This window comes from Xiphophorus maculatus, chromosome 20 (assembly GCF_002775205.1).
Source record: "Xiphophorus maculatus strain JP 163 A chromosome 20, X_maculatus-5.0-male, whole genome shotgun sequence".
NCBI classification, from domain to species: domain Eukaryota; kingdom Metazoa; phylum Chordata; class Actinopteri; order Cyprinodontiformes; family Poeciliidae; genus Xiphophorus; species Xiphophorus maculatus.
Window position 1 is genome coordinate 30383207 of NC_036462.1, and position 15218 is coordinate 30398424.

Genomic DNA, 15218 nt, shown 5'->3' on the forward strand with positions numbered 1-15218 from the left:
GAGCCAGGGTTTTAGGTTTAGTCTTAGCGGCGTCTGCTTCATGAAATATCAAGTTGTTGTTTTTTTCTACTTCTTTGGCCACTGTATGAAATCAGCTTGAAGATGAATTCACTTCACTAAATGTGCTCAGGAAACCTGAACGTACTACACACATTACTGTGGCTAGACGGAGTCACCGGGTCATGGGGCAACCCACACTTCCACACACTGTGGGCGTGTGTGTGAGGATCTCTGTCCCAGCTGGAGTTCTGTATTAAGATGAGTAACAGCAACGGCAGAAAGTTTACGACCTTGAGTCCATTGAGCCACATTTGACAGAATCGGCTCTCCCTGAAGCGGTTTACCCCACTGGGACGCTCTCGTTGTAATTCAGGACAGGCGGTGCAATAATGCTACTTTACCCCAGGCGATCCCTGTTTTCTGATTCTGCTTCAGTTGAGGAGGGATGACCCTGACCCTGAGTTAATCCGAGATTAAACCAGGACATAAATCGCCAACCGCCGCCAACAGATGACCCTTCACCTCCACCGTTTCTCCTGGCGGCTGTCCGAGCATCCCTGCTGACTGTCATTAGCCGAGGCGGGCGTTACCAAGGCGTCATCCAGAAGAGACGAGCAGCATGTCTGCCTTTTTTTTTCTGAAGACCCCCAGAATGATTCTCAGGAGTCACGAGGAAGAGGATTACCAAATTGGACGTGTGGGATGGAAACGTGTTATTTTTTTATGTGCGGACTATGAAAACCCTGTTTCCATTAAAACAGAGCTCTGCTATTGCAGATGGGTGTTATTAAACCGGGACACTCGAGGGATGATCTCTTTCATGACCGCATCTCCAAATTCCACATGCATCTGTTTTTATACGTTTCTACCAGACTGAGGGAGACGAACGTCCATTTGTTTGGTGAGACGCCATGAGCTCGACGGAGCTCGTCACCTTTTTTTGCGGCAGCGCTTTGTCACACTTTGTTGCACCAAAAGCACATCTGTCTGCTGTTAGGAGAGTTTACATGAAAAAGGAGACAAGGTGCCCCTCCTCCCGCCTCGCCGTCTCCCTCTGTCCGTCAGTGAGCGGGGCTTAGGTGACAGGAGCCAGAGGCCCCCGCGATAAGGCCATCTCTCCGCATGAGGGCTCATCGGACCTGACAGTGAATACAAATTGGTGCCATTAGCAAAGATGGGGGAAGGGTACGACAGTGGGTCCTAATTATAGAGTGAGTGAGCCCCCCCAGGTCGGCACAGAGCGCGTAAGGCCAAGAGGGGTGAGCGGGGCAGTAGCAGTGAGGTGGCAATGGGGCTGAACATCAAGGTGTCACGTCCCTTTACACCTCGCAGGGCATCGTAGTGCAACTTGTGGATGCAGGAAGGTTGAACGATCTGGTTAATGATGTGTGATGTGGGAGCGCCCTCGCTGTAGATCCATCATGCAGTTTACATTCAACACCAGTTGTGACAAGAGAGGGTCACACCCTTTCCCAGTGGGGCAGAAACTCATGAACAGCCTCATTTTTAGCATCATTTATAATATTAAAACACACACAGGATACACCTCACAATAGCATTCCTCTCCTCAGAGATTCAGGCTCTTTGTCATAATCAGTGGGTCAGATCATATCTCAGTCAGTTGCCCTTGCTTAGTTATTTACTAAGTGACACATCCCTTCTGATTTGGCACTGAGCGGCTGCTCACTTTTAATGTCCTCCCCCTTCTTCAAAAGGGTGACTAAGCCAAGGCAAGCAGCTGTTGCATTCTTATGCCGTTATCGTTCCTTCTCATTTAGCTAACCTCATGCCCACTCTCCACACACATTCTTTAGAAGCTCTGTCACCTCTATGTTAGCTTTGAAGCGTACAGCTTACACAAACCCAAATTACTCGTAACGTTTGACACGGAGACGAGTCGTGTTAAAAGTAGCCGCTGCTGAATGAGGCTGCGAGCCTCAAAACTGGCTGATTAGAAGTGGCTCCACTAACGAGATAGGAGTGCAGGTGGCCTATCAGGCATCCAGCGGGCAAACACTTGTCCAAGAGGAGATGGCACTTTAATCTCCATCTGCGTGTCACTATGCCCACTGATTGCCCCCATTTCAGGTGCTTCCTTATCCTGCGAACGCAGGAAGTCATTGTGAGAAAGTTGGCGCTAGATTAAGATAAGAGCGAAGAGGGAAAAAAAGCAGCGGCTGTCGGATATGGTCATCTGGATGTAAGCCAGGAACACTCTGTGTAAACACACCACCTTAATTTGCATGTAAATTGCCTTTCTTTGATTAAACTGTAATGAAAAACTCTCATGTGAAAACAAATTGTCACGTTGCATTAAAGAAACCGTTGCAGACGTTTTGTGACAGTTTCTTGTTTTTTGTTCAATTGCTAGTTTGCAGGAAAGTGAATAATCATTGACATGCAGCAGAGAAATACCACATGGCAGGTCAAAAGTTGAGCACTGAACTGTAAGACCTAGTGTTGCAATGTCACAACATCTTTATTTCAAACTTCTTATTTTTTAAATAAATCTGGACTTTTTAACTTGTCCATACTCAACTCTAGAGATTGAAGCCTATTCTTCAGTGTTGGAATGCTATTGGATAGGAGATTTGCATACAAGTTCCCCCAACAGGAAAACAACTTGAAAAACCTTGGCTAAGCAAGATCTCTGTGATTCACACTACCAAATGAACCAAAATGAAGTACATAGAATAGCCTTAAAATTATTTTAGGTGATCATCACAATGTCTAGAACTTGCATAATTTTTGTGCACCCCTTGTACAAAATCCAAAGTAGAGCATGTTTAATACTATATTTAAAGGGTTATTATTATGTAAGTTAGACTTTTTTTTTTAGCTTTACATCGTGTATCTCATTAAAACCATACATGGAGTGTATTGCTTTGATTCTTTCATGCATGTTTGAGTAATCCTTTAATCTCCTACGGCAACCATTCAACTGTGCACAACGCCTGTTTGGACCTAGCTCCGCCTTAGAGACACAGCTCCTCCTCACAGAGCAGGGATTTTTAAAGATAAAAATACACAATACTGCCCCTTAATATTTGGACATTTGTATAAAACTTTGTAAAAAAAATTATACTTTAATTTCCAAAATACTCCTGCAAAACCGTCTAAAAGGTTGAACTTTATTTTTCATGTTTTTCTATGTCTGGGTCTTCCAGGGTTAAAGCTCTACTTGCTCAAACAAAATGAGCCGTGCTTGTCTTTCGTCATTTTTTAAAAAACATATTCCCAAATTAGAACAAAGTATCATCTGCAGAGAATTAATCTGGAGCTCAGGAGGATTAGCTTGTTTGTACCAGAGAAGTAAACAGGAATCTACTTAAGAAACAACAGCAGGTTAGAGAAAGATAGACAGACCAAAACAGGTTTACTAGATCATGCAGCAGATTGCAGTTGTCTGTACGCTCAATCTAAATTTCAACAAACATACAAACCAGAGAATATCCACACAGGCCCGGAGGCAGCAGACAGCCAAGGCTCACCTGAATTAATGGAAATTATTCCATTGAGCAGGTCTCTAAAACCTGTGTCACTGTCGCCTGTGGCGTCTTGGCTCATTAATGCACCCTATTAAAAGTTGACCCAACTGCCTCCTTTGCAGCCCCCCCCCCACTCCCCACCACCTACAGGATTTCTCTGAAGTTGCCTTGTTATGTTCTATGAGTCCTGTTTGCGGAAGAAGCGGGTCTTCAGAGACTGTGAGGAATAATAACACCCTCTTAGCTGCAGTCTCGCTTCTTTGCATTGACAGCATTCAAAATATTTGCCGAGGATTCTTGACAAGGGCGGCCTTTGATGTGTGAGAGCATGTCACCTCTCCCGCCCTCTCTTAAACACCCTAATTATCACTCCTGCCACTCCGGTGTGTGTGAACTAACACACCTCTCTCTGACGGCTTGGAAAGCGCTTCAGGGCGCTGCGCAGGTAGAGCAGCTTGTTTGTGATGTGCCAGCGGCTCTTAGGGTATTTTTGTCACATTATGTCACCACCTAAAGAACAGTATACCCTTACTGAACACAACCATTTCTAATTTATACTTGTTTCAGTTTTGAGTGCAACTAACTTTTCTGTCTTTGAATATCTCAGAGATGGATGAGGTGCTGTTTGCCGATTATACTAATCATCAATGTGAGGACCGAACTTGCAAAAGCACCAAGCACCACATGCGACTTCATCTAACAACTGCTATATATATTTATGAGGCCTTGATATGAATGTGTGTGTTTTAAGTGTGGCATCCTATGAGACTCTTACTTTGAAGTAATTCAATTATCCTGTTGTGCTGATAGAGGCGACAAATGAAGAATTGTCATTGAAGCTGCCCAACAACACTTAAGTATCAAACAAGCCTCCAACTGGGGGGTTGTGGTAGCGCAGGGGCAAAGCACAACCCACGTATTGAGGCCTTAGTCCTCGTGGCGGTGGTTGCAGGTTCGATTCCCGGCCTGGCGACATTTACCGCATGTCTTCCCCCTCTCTCATTACCCTGTTTCCTGTTGAACTACTTTCAAATAAAGGCCACTAGAGCCAACAAAACCTTTAAAAAAAAACAGTCTCCAACTGTGTCAAATGGTTTTGGCAGAACTTTGGGTACCGAGTGTAGGAAAGACATTTAAATCATGGTGACCAAAATCAGAAAGGATTTGAAATGTTGAAAGACTGTGACTAGTTCACAGTTGGTTCATGTTAGTTTTTATCTAACATGGTATTAATTGATTAGATATTGCTTTATTGGGTCAGAACTGCAATATTTAAGTCACAGCTGATTCTGTAGCCTGCATGTCTGGGGCATCGCAACATAACTTTTTCACTTTTGATACAATACCAATATCAGCACGAATCATACATACTTTTATTAATTGTATTGTGGTGTGGAATGTTAGAAAAAACTTGATCAAGTGATATTATTCAGAGAACATTAGTGAACAACAATATGCATGAGAACAACTGACCAATGAATTATTAACTAATGGGTTCGTGGGCAGGATACAAGTGCTGCTGAATAGAAATCCTGGAGCGGACTAAATGCTGGAGCAGAGTGCTTGTATTGGAGATTTTAAATGCCGGCCGATATAATCCAACGCATTTTTTTTATTTATTGATATTGGACTGATTTCTGATACCAATGTCAGATCGAGACATATTTAAGAAACTGTGAAAACTTCTTTTATAACAAAATGGATGGACTAAATCCACTGGTGCACTTTCTCCTTTTCAGACTGAAAATCAAACAGCTGTAGACTGAGTTGATCCTTGCTACACATTTCGTATAAGGTTCCCTTGTTTTTTGAGGGTCAAGAATCAGACCGCAAACTTCTCATTCTCCCCTTTGCCCACACTTTATCCCCCCCTACTTATCACACTCCTCTGCAGGGAGTTCTGCAGGCAGAGACATGTCCTGCACTTGCAGAGGCATTGGCTCGCACTTTTAATTTCTCCCAATTTGAAACTTGAGAAATATGCAGCGTGGAGGAACACCCATCTCAGTGTCAAGTGGTGAGCACACACACCCCACTGTCAGGATCAAGGATGTGGATCTGAAGGATCTGTTTACTTGCATCAGTTCGGCTCCATGACTACATCCATGTCATATCGTCCTCTGTTGCAAATAAACAGAAGGGGGAGAAAATGAAACGGTGGTGTAAAAGCAGATTCTTTTTTTTGTCTAAAAAGTGGAAAATTACATTTTTCCCCTCAGTAACCTGATGTTTTGTTGAGAAATGGCCAGGAGCATTTTGAGTGGGATTACCTGTGTACTGCTAAGTCACTTTGGATTCAGTTATCCTTTCTTAATCGGAGGAAGTCCCGCCCGGTAACCGAAGCACACTGCGGGGTACGAAGCATGAACTGAACACGATACCTAAAATTCAGCCCCTTCTTTCCCTTGGATAATAGCATGGGGGAATAATTTCCTATAAAGCTGCAATGCGGTGCACCTCCTTATTTCTTATTTCGCTCATGAGAGCAAGTTCTGCCTGTGAACTTTTTCAGGCCGAACATATTTCCAAAGTAAACGTGGCCTGTCGGCTCTTAATTTAAGATGGAGAGATAGGCTGTAACATGCAGGCCTTGCAGCCCCGGAGATCACCATCAGCAGCCAAGTATTCTCCTAGACGGAGGGATGGAGCGGAGGGATCGGGGGGCTGACTCTGTCTGACAGAGTGCCATATCTCTTCTCCATGTTTGTACTCCTCATTTACACAAAGTTACTTGTTATGGTCTGAGGGAGCGCTTCTCAAACTTTTTCAAAGAGCACTACCTGCCTAGATACAGAAAGTCCTCTAAAGGTTTCTCGCTACCACCACACAGTTGAGGCATTTTTTAAAACTGCGAAACAGTTGTGTTTTGTCACAATAAAGAGAGAGAGAGAAAAAAAAAACACTTATCCATTTGCAAGTTTCAATTGAAATAAAAACATTCCCAAGCTGGAAATGCAAATGGGAAACTTGCTCCCTGAATAAAGATAAATGGATGTTTCTTCACAACACAAACACTTCAATCCAATATGGCTGCCGAGTTTGGTGCAAACGATAAACTGTCATTTATTAAATGTACTTAGAACCTAAATATGTGAACTTTTTTCATTAGTTTTTGGATGCATCTAATGATGAGACTTTAACATTAGCTTGTATTGCTAATATTCAGAGGTGTCTCCATCAAATATCGTTTTTGAAATCAGTCTATCGACCAGACAAACGGGTGTCGGATCATATTGCCCTGCATCTAAAATTTCCAATATAAACAGTTTGCCCCAGCATTTAGTCCGCTCCAGCATTTAGTCCGCTCCAGCATTTCAGTCCAGCACCACTTGTGTCCCGCACGCTAACATGCTAGTTAATAATAAATGGGTCGGTTGTTCTTATACCTATTGTTGTTAATATCACTTGATCAAACCTTCTCTAACATTACACACTGCAAAATAATAAAACTTTGTATGATTTGTAATTATATAGTACGGGTGAATTTCAGTATCCTTCAATACTCAAAGCTGTAATATCTGTATCGTATTGTAAGTTTTATCGGGAGACTTCTACTAATGGTAATCACCCTTCTAATGAAGTATAAAAACTGGCTATGATATGCTGTAAACTGGCACTTACTATCGGGTTTCCTGCTTAGTACAAGACACGCTTCACTGGTAGTCCTGAACGTAGGTCGTTTTTGCTAGCGTGCCATTCAAGGATCATCATTCATATTTTGCTAGGGCTGGACAATAAATCAATAACAATAGATATTCTGCATCTGACAGTAAGTATCTTTTATTCAATATATAAACTGTTCCTGTTCACTGAACTCCGATGCAGAAGCATTCTGGTGAATGTAGGCAGAGGAAAGAGTTTACCTGCTCAACGTCTCACGGCTAGCATCAACTAACTCACTCACTCACTCTTTGGTTACCTAGCAACAACCTGTTGAAAAACCTGGGCAACAGTAGTTTCAGGTTTTTACACTGTGCCTCACAGCTGCTTAAAAATAAAAATGACGGCATGGAAGGAAAACCTTCGATAAAACAGGAAAAGTCACACCACTGGTTTGGCTGTATTTTAGATATTTAAAACAAATAAATCAATAATTATCTATATCGACAGTTATCGATAGACTGATATGAAACGCTTATCATACGTTTTTTTTTTTCAACCATATCGTCCAGCCCTTTATTTTTGCAGATCTGTGTAGTTGCAGGCTAAGAAACAATTGAAATGCTCTTCACGTCCCTAATGGGTAGATTTAGACATATAAACCAGGTAGGACTGGTGTGTGTGGGGAGGGGGGGGATTAAGGGCTTTTTAAGGGTTTATGTGTTTAGAGAGGCTTTGGGGGTTTAGCTGAAGCATCTAATACTTGTATTTACATCAATGTAGTGTGACCAGGCTCTCAGCGGAAAACCAACAGAGTATCAGATCCTACTTGTTGAACAAAGGTCGCACTGTGGACCTGTAACTCTGACTTTGAGGTTAAGCTGCCTTGCATGTCTGGATGCAAATTGTAAGTTGCTTACCTTACAATTCATAAAGCTACTGTGTCTTGGTCAGTTTCCCACATCCTGTGCGATCAATCATCAGCTCTGCATTTATCATTTATCGGGCCTCTGATTCCAGCATTGAGCTTGAATGTCTGGAGGAGCCATTGAGCTCTGGCTCCCTGTCCTCCAACCCCAGTAATGACCTTCCTTACAGCCACGGTGGAGCGTTGAGTTATGGGAACAGCCAGTGGGCCGTGTCGGCCAACATCGCCACAAGATGCTCAGCGAGAGGCCTGGATTCAGCAGACTGAGGAGTGGAACCAGATCAGGACTCGCTCGTACCTCACTCTGTCCTCCTGTAGAACCACTACTTTAAGTGTTAATCTGGCTTCAATAGACACATTTATGCTCTACTTCCAGCCTTTAAATCTCACGGATAAGACTCTTGTGTTGCTCTAATGTGTCTGACAAAGAGCAAAGCAGCTCAGCTTGCCTGAGCCTTTCCTGTAATTGTAATTTGCAACTGCAAATTTTGTAGGCGAGTTTGGGGATTCAGGGTGCAATCTTATACGTCTGCTTCAATAATCTTATACGTTCTCTATGTTCCAATAACATTATTCTTCTGCATGTTCCACGCTTTCGAACTGAAAAAGGGAAGCAGGCATTCAGTGTGTTGGCCCCCACAGCGTGGGATCAGTTGCAGTCTGAACTTAAGATGTCAGAAATGATTTCACTGGACTTATTTCGAACAGTTCTTAAAGATAGGCAACAAGATTCTATGAAACAGTGTCATTGTTTTTAAATTGTTTTTATGGTTTTATACTTGTGCATATGTATTAATTGTTTTTATCTTGTAACCAGGTTGCTATGTATTGCAAATTTTTTTGCCCAGGTCCCTCTTGAAAATGAGATCTAGATCTCAACGGGGTTTACCTGGTTAAATAAAGGACTATATATAAATATATATATAAATGGCAAAGGGATCACTCGCAAATTTGATTTAGCTGCCAGCGTTTTAAATGATTCTGGCAGCAAAAGCGACTAATTTTGCCGCCCTCTGGGAATGACGGCTCACGTTAACACAGCGGCATGATTAACGGCTTCTTGACTGTGTTTTTCTTGAGCAGAGCAGTCTCTTTACACATCTCATTCAAGCAGATTGTGACACGCAGCTTGGCAGGCAACAGCCTCGGCCCGGAGACCTGCTGGGTGGCTGCCATTATACATCCTCGGTCAACATTTCAGTGGAGCACAATGCCGCGCGGCCCCGCCTGAGGCGAAGGTTGACTTTGAGGTTAAGCTGAGGAAAGTCTGACAGAACGGGGAATGATGTCTGATTGCTGGACCAACTTTTCCGAGAGAGTCCAACAGCTTTATTCTCATTCTTAGAAAGCAATCCAGTGTAAAATACTTTGCAAACTGTGAGTTACAAATGTATTGAAGTATCCACAAGTCAAAGTAGATTGTCATTCACAAACTTTAGGGTGTTTTATTGAGATTTTACGTGACAGACCCACAGAAAGTTACACCAGACAGGGAAGAGGAATGAGAATTTGTTGGGAGAAGTTTTGAGCCATTATCAAAGTCACTCTGATAGCCCTAAATGAAATCTGACTGCAGAACCCCCCAGATTAGTAAATAGCGTTTAGTTTAATATTAGTACAAATCCAGCTGTTCTGTGAAAGCCTCAGAAGTTGCATCATACTGACCAAGGAATACATCAAAACACAGGTGGTTCTCCAAAGATTGTTGTATTCAACCTCCATACTGTTGGTCTGTCTAAATAAAATGCATTGGAGTGTGCAGTTGTAATGTGATATTGTAAAACAGTTGAAAGGGTATACACGCTATACGAGACATTTTTTATCCAATTTGGCCATAATGAATGATCTACAAGGTTGGGTTTCTTCAGCGGTTAGTTTCTTCAACGGTTTGGGGAAAGACACGTCACTCAGAAGCCATCGCCGATGTTTGAGCTGGGGACTCGGGATTCAAACACGCTGCATTATAGATTTAAAGGAGCCTTTGCTCTTGTTATCCGATGGCTGTGGGATTAGATTACACGTTTGTTTCCTAATGCACAATTCTCTGTAGGGCGCACTGTTGCTTTGCGCTGCTCACATTCCCTCCTCAGCTGACAGATGGTCTTATCCAGCTTCTCTCTGACAACAAACACAAACCGAAGAGCTGCTGACAACCTGCTTCAGGAAGGACTTGAACTGGCCCTCGGGAAGTGTGTGCACTTGCGTGTGTGTGTGCAATCGCAGATACACACAGGGACTCATCATTCAGCTTAAGACTCCTACACAAATAATCGAGGGGTCCAACCTTGTGCGAGAGAACTCTGACAGATGCCAATCACCTGGCCAACCTGTAAACATTCCTTCGGCGGACACAGTTATTAAATCGAACTATACAAATATAGCCAATCTAATGCTATTAATCCTTGCTTATTGATGTAACCCCCATGGTAAATTTAGATCTGGCTGGAAAGACGGCTAAGATCAGATTCCTCGGGGGAGTCTGTTTGGAAAGGTCCAGAGATGGTGTTTATTTTAAGGCCTCATGCCGGACATGTTGATGGCTATGCATTCTTGGGTGTTCAGACCTCTAAAACGCCTCAAAGGAATGTTTCTTGACAGTTTTAGCCACACAGAACATGACTTACACATACATGGCTTGCAAAAAAATACAGCCCCGAAACCTTTTTAAGGTCTGGTAACCCCCTGTGTCCAAAAACTACTCTACAGGCCTGACGTCCCACATTTCCTCCTTGGCTTCTATTGTTATATCCTAGCAGACCTCTGTTTGGATCCCTGTGTAAAAGTCAAACACAGCTAACTGTATTTGACAGCTTATCCTTCTGGTCTCTCTCCACTGCAGCTTGGCCACACAATTAGTGTAAAAAAAACTCAAAATATTCCTCGAAGGTGGTTTGAGAGTAAATCTCACCACTGAAACAGGACGTTCCTGCTCCTTGAGCGAGCACTATTGTTTGCCCAGAAATATATGTGAATCCCATCCGTCCCTGCCTCTCATTATAGATGGCAGAGGAGTGTGTTTGTCTATGGTGGGGCGTGTGACCTCTGCGGTTGGAGCGGCAGCTTCTCCGCTCTGCCTGTAGTTGGTCGCTGAACCAAGGAGAACGTATCAAACAAACACTCAGCGGCGAGCTGACAGAAGAGATTGTACCTCTCGGCGTGCCAGTACATGTCCGCTACATTGTGTTGCCACGGGCTCGCTACACTTTTCTGACCTTCAGAGAATGGCGTTCTAGCAAGAACGTGAATGTTTAAACCCATCATGGACCCCCACTCTGTGGTACAGAAATCACTTGTTGACCTCATATCAAAGTGCTGCATCTGTTTTCTCTGACTTCCCACAGAAAGTCACAGGCAGTCTCTGGTGGGAGATTTCCCAGATCTTTTGATCCACTCAGCAGGTATTAACCCATCAACACAGTGTGACAGACCCTCGGTGGTACTTATCTCTAATGTGCGGTGTTAGGTTACCGTTGTGGTCATGGAAAACCATCAGATAAGTTCATGTTGCTATCCCGCAGTGGCATGAGGAGTATGCCAGTTGTGTGTATGAGAAAATGTGCATACATAAATGTGTTCGGCTGTCATAAACGAAACCGTTTCTGTCTCCATGCAGAGCTGAGGTCCACTGGTACAGCTCATCACTTTGCCTACCTGCTGAATGCGTCCGACTACCGGATCCTCCGTATGGATGAGGACCATGACCGCATGTATGTTGGCAGCAAGGACCACATCCTGTCCCTAGACCTCCATGACATCAACAAGAGTCCACATATTGTAAGACTTCTATTTGGCTTTCACTATGACCCTAATCTGGGATAAACATCTTCACCTCAGCAGCTGCTTCCAGGCCAAAAACACAACACAAAGAAGCACAATTGTGAGGTGGAATCAAAATAAAGGCTTTTTGGCATATTTTCCAAAATATATTCTTGCATTTACAAGTCTGCTAGGGTATGTCTCTATCAGGTTTGCACATCTGGAGACGTAATGTAGTTAGTTGCCTGTTCAACATCTTTAGCTCAGTATGATTGCATGAAGATCATGAGAGAAGATACATTTTCAAGTCTTGACTCAGATTTGAACTGGGTCTGAACTTTGACTAGGTCATTCTAAAACATAATTAGTCATGTCTTAAGATGGCCTAGTGAAAGTTCATTTGTTAGGTCTGAACATACAGTCAGAACTGGATCAGATTATACAATAGAACATTCATGTATGATGATGGCATAGTTGAAGTTTTTTAGATCTAAACTTTGACTAAGCCATTCTAAAACATAGAATATTCATGTTCAAAGTTTCCCTAGTGAAATTTCATTTGCTAGGTCTGAAATCAATAGTCTAGTCCAGGGGTGGGCGATCCTGGTCCTCGAGGGTCGGTGTCCTGCAACTCTTAGACGTCTCCCTGGTCCAACACACTTGAACCCAGCAGCTGAATCACCTCCTAAGTGCAGTCAAGTTCTCCAGAGTCCTGCTAATAACCTCATTATTTGACTCAGGTGTGTGGAAGTAGAGATACATCTAAAAGTTGCAGGAGACCGGCCCTCAAGGCCTGGAGTTGCCCACCCCTGGTCTAGTCAAAGTTTCAAGTGATTTCGCAACCTCCACCAGGTTTTCTTCCTGGGTTTTTTTTCCATGCTGAAGTAGAGCATCCCCCTCTTAACGTCTTTTCCACCATCAAATTAAGGGAATGTAATACATAGACATTCCTTAATTTTCAGAATTTTACTTTAATGTTTAAAACCGTTGATATTTTTCCTTCCACTTTACAATTATGTGCTACTTTGTCTTGGACTATCAATCTCAGTGAAATGCATCAACCTTTCTGGTTGTTTCGTTCCCCCAGCAGGAGCCTTATTGGTTGTTTTTATTTGACTGCACTTTTTATTTTACTTTGGTTTCTCTAATGTGATGTAAGACATATGTATTATTAAACTATGTCAACATTATAGCCATTTCAGCAGAACTCATATTGACATTTGTGGATTTGTCTTTGGACCTTTAACCTACTAATTCAATAAACGACACTGATGTGTAACAGGTTTGATCGTAGCAATGAAACACATTCTGGTCTCGCCTTTGCAGATCCATTGGCCAGTGTCCGAACGAAGGCGGACAGAATGCCTCGTGAGCGGGAAGGATGCCAGCGTAAGTATGCGTGAAGACGGCGCTTGTAAAAAATGCAGGGTCCTTCCGTTTGGGTGATTCCCACTCTTTCAAAAATATGGAGCATTGAAAGTATAAAATTCTCTCCATTGTTTTTTTTCCCCTTCTAATGTGGATGGCAAGTTCGAAAGGTTTTGAAATCAGCCGAGTAAAAAAGGATTTCCTCCTGCCTACCCAGTGATGGCATAGTTACTTTGAAAAAGTAACTTTAATCGGATTACTGATTACTCCTTGAAATAGTAACTTAGTTAGATTACTGATTACTTGATTTGGAAAGTAATTAAGTTACATTATAAGTAATTTGTTTAGTTACTTTCAGCAGCTGCTAACAACAACGCTGTGAAAATTACATTGATCTTTGCCAATACTTAATTGTAATCTATTTTATAATGGTAACATCAACAATGTGTCTCCACTTATAAGGTTGAACTGAAGAGGAGATTTTTTAATGGCTATAGCAGTACAAAAAAAAAAAACGTGAGTAATTTGTGTGGTCCACTGTTGTCTGGAAAACTCTAAGAAGGATTTTAAGCCCCCATATTTCCCCCCAGCCTCCAGGTTCTGCGTTACGGCCCTGCGTTTGGTGTCAAAGCGCAGCGCACTGCGCTCCTCCTGCAGCTCCACAACTCAGATGGCTGCTGCACAGATTTGTGACACTTATCTTAATATTAATAATTATAATGGCGTTAAGTTGCCATTATAATTATTGGCAACTATGGACACGTTTATTCGTGGCTGTTTTCACGTTTATTGCGCTGTTCAAATTACTCTCCATGTTTGCAGTTTTTTGGAGCGCAACGCAAAGCTCGACGTAATTCAGAGATAATGCATTAACTTGACATTAACAAAGACACAGCGGGACGGATCATCCGGGAAATGATGGACAGGGAGAGCCTGACTAAAACTACCTTAATGACGGACAAATTCTGGGATTTATTATGAGTCTCAGCTTATTTCCAAGCCCAAATGAGCAACTTCACTTTCAAAAACGAGCCAAAAAAAATGGCGGAGCAACCCGCCATTCATTAAATTTGCAAGCGACTTAAAAAAAAAAAAAAAAAGCCCAAAGCCGCTTCTAATAATCGGACTTGGCAACAGAAACTCAAAATAGTTCCTGTTTTTCTACCAACAAAATGTGCATCTCCCTCCATTGTTTACATTTCTGTCACATAGAGACGTCGGTCACGCGACAAGACGCGTAGAGGAAATACGATTAAATATCAAAAGAAGATAGTAAAGCACAGTAACGCAAAGTGATTTTGATAAGTAACTGTAGTCTGACTACTGGATTTGAAATAGCAACGCGTTAGATTACTCGTTACTGAAAAAAGACGTCCGACGTCAGTAAGTGTTACTAAGTAACGCGTTACTGACATCACTGTGCCTAGCCAAGCAGACATCAACAAATTACAGAGTGGCTTCCACTGAATGATAGTTTATCGAATATTTCTACATTTTGTACTGCTACATTTTGGTAAATCAGCAGATGGTTAATAAAATTACATGAATTGCTTTATATTTGGATTTCATTTCAGGAATAATTTTGCTGTATTTCCTGTTTCCAGGAGGAGTGTGCAAACTTCATCCGTCTAATTGAGCCATGGAACCGGACCCACCTGTACATCTGCGGGACAGGAGCCTACAATCCAGTCTGCACCTTCGTCAACCGGGGGCGTAAACCTCAGGTTAGAAATTGGAACCTGAACAATGCGGAGCCAAAAAAGGCAATCTCAGTAGATAGAAACCGTTTTCTCCACCATTAAGGATTCAGCTTGGCTTCCTTTGTTGCCTCACCTGTCAAACCTTTCCCTCCTACCGCCTTACATTGGCCCTGTCCCAAAACGCTCACCACACCATACGCTTTTCTATGAAGTGTGTACTCTACTCAGAGTGCACATAAGGGTTCAAGTGCACATGCAGGGGCGTACCGATCCACTTTTTTAACGTCCGAGACTGGTACAGACATCTGAGGTTCAGTTTCAGACGATACAGAAAAACGATGCTGAATTAAAATGTTGTTTTTAAGCACAGAGTAAATG

General features: G+C 42.6%; 1 protein-coding gene across 5 annotated transcripts in view; it reads left to right on the forward strand.

Annotated features, from left to right (window-relative positions):
* The window catches only part of LOC102222696 (semaphorin-3F-like), an 81494-nt gene that overhangs the window by 40164 nt on the left and 26112 nt on the right, over nt 1–15218 (forward strand). For all 5 annotated transcript variants that reach the window (XM_023324831.1, XM_023324832.1, XM_023324834.1 and 2 more), the window contains exons 3-5: nt 11630–11790; nt 13099–13161; nt 14745–14864. In XM_023324831.1, coding sequence (XP_023180599.1) covers nt 11630–11790; nt 13099–13161; nt 14745–14864 — 344 coding nt within the window. The remainder of the gene's footprint in view (nt 1–11629; nt 11791–13098; nt 13162–14744; nt 14865–15218) is intronic.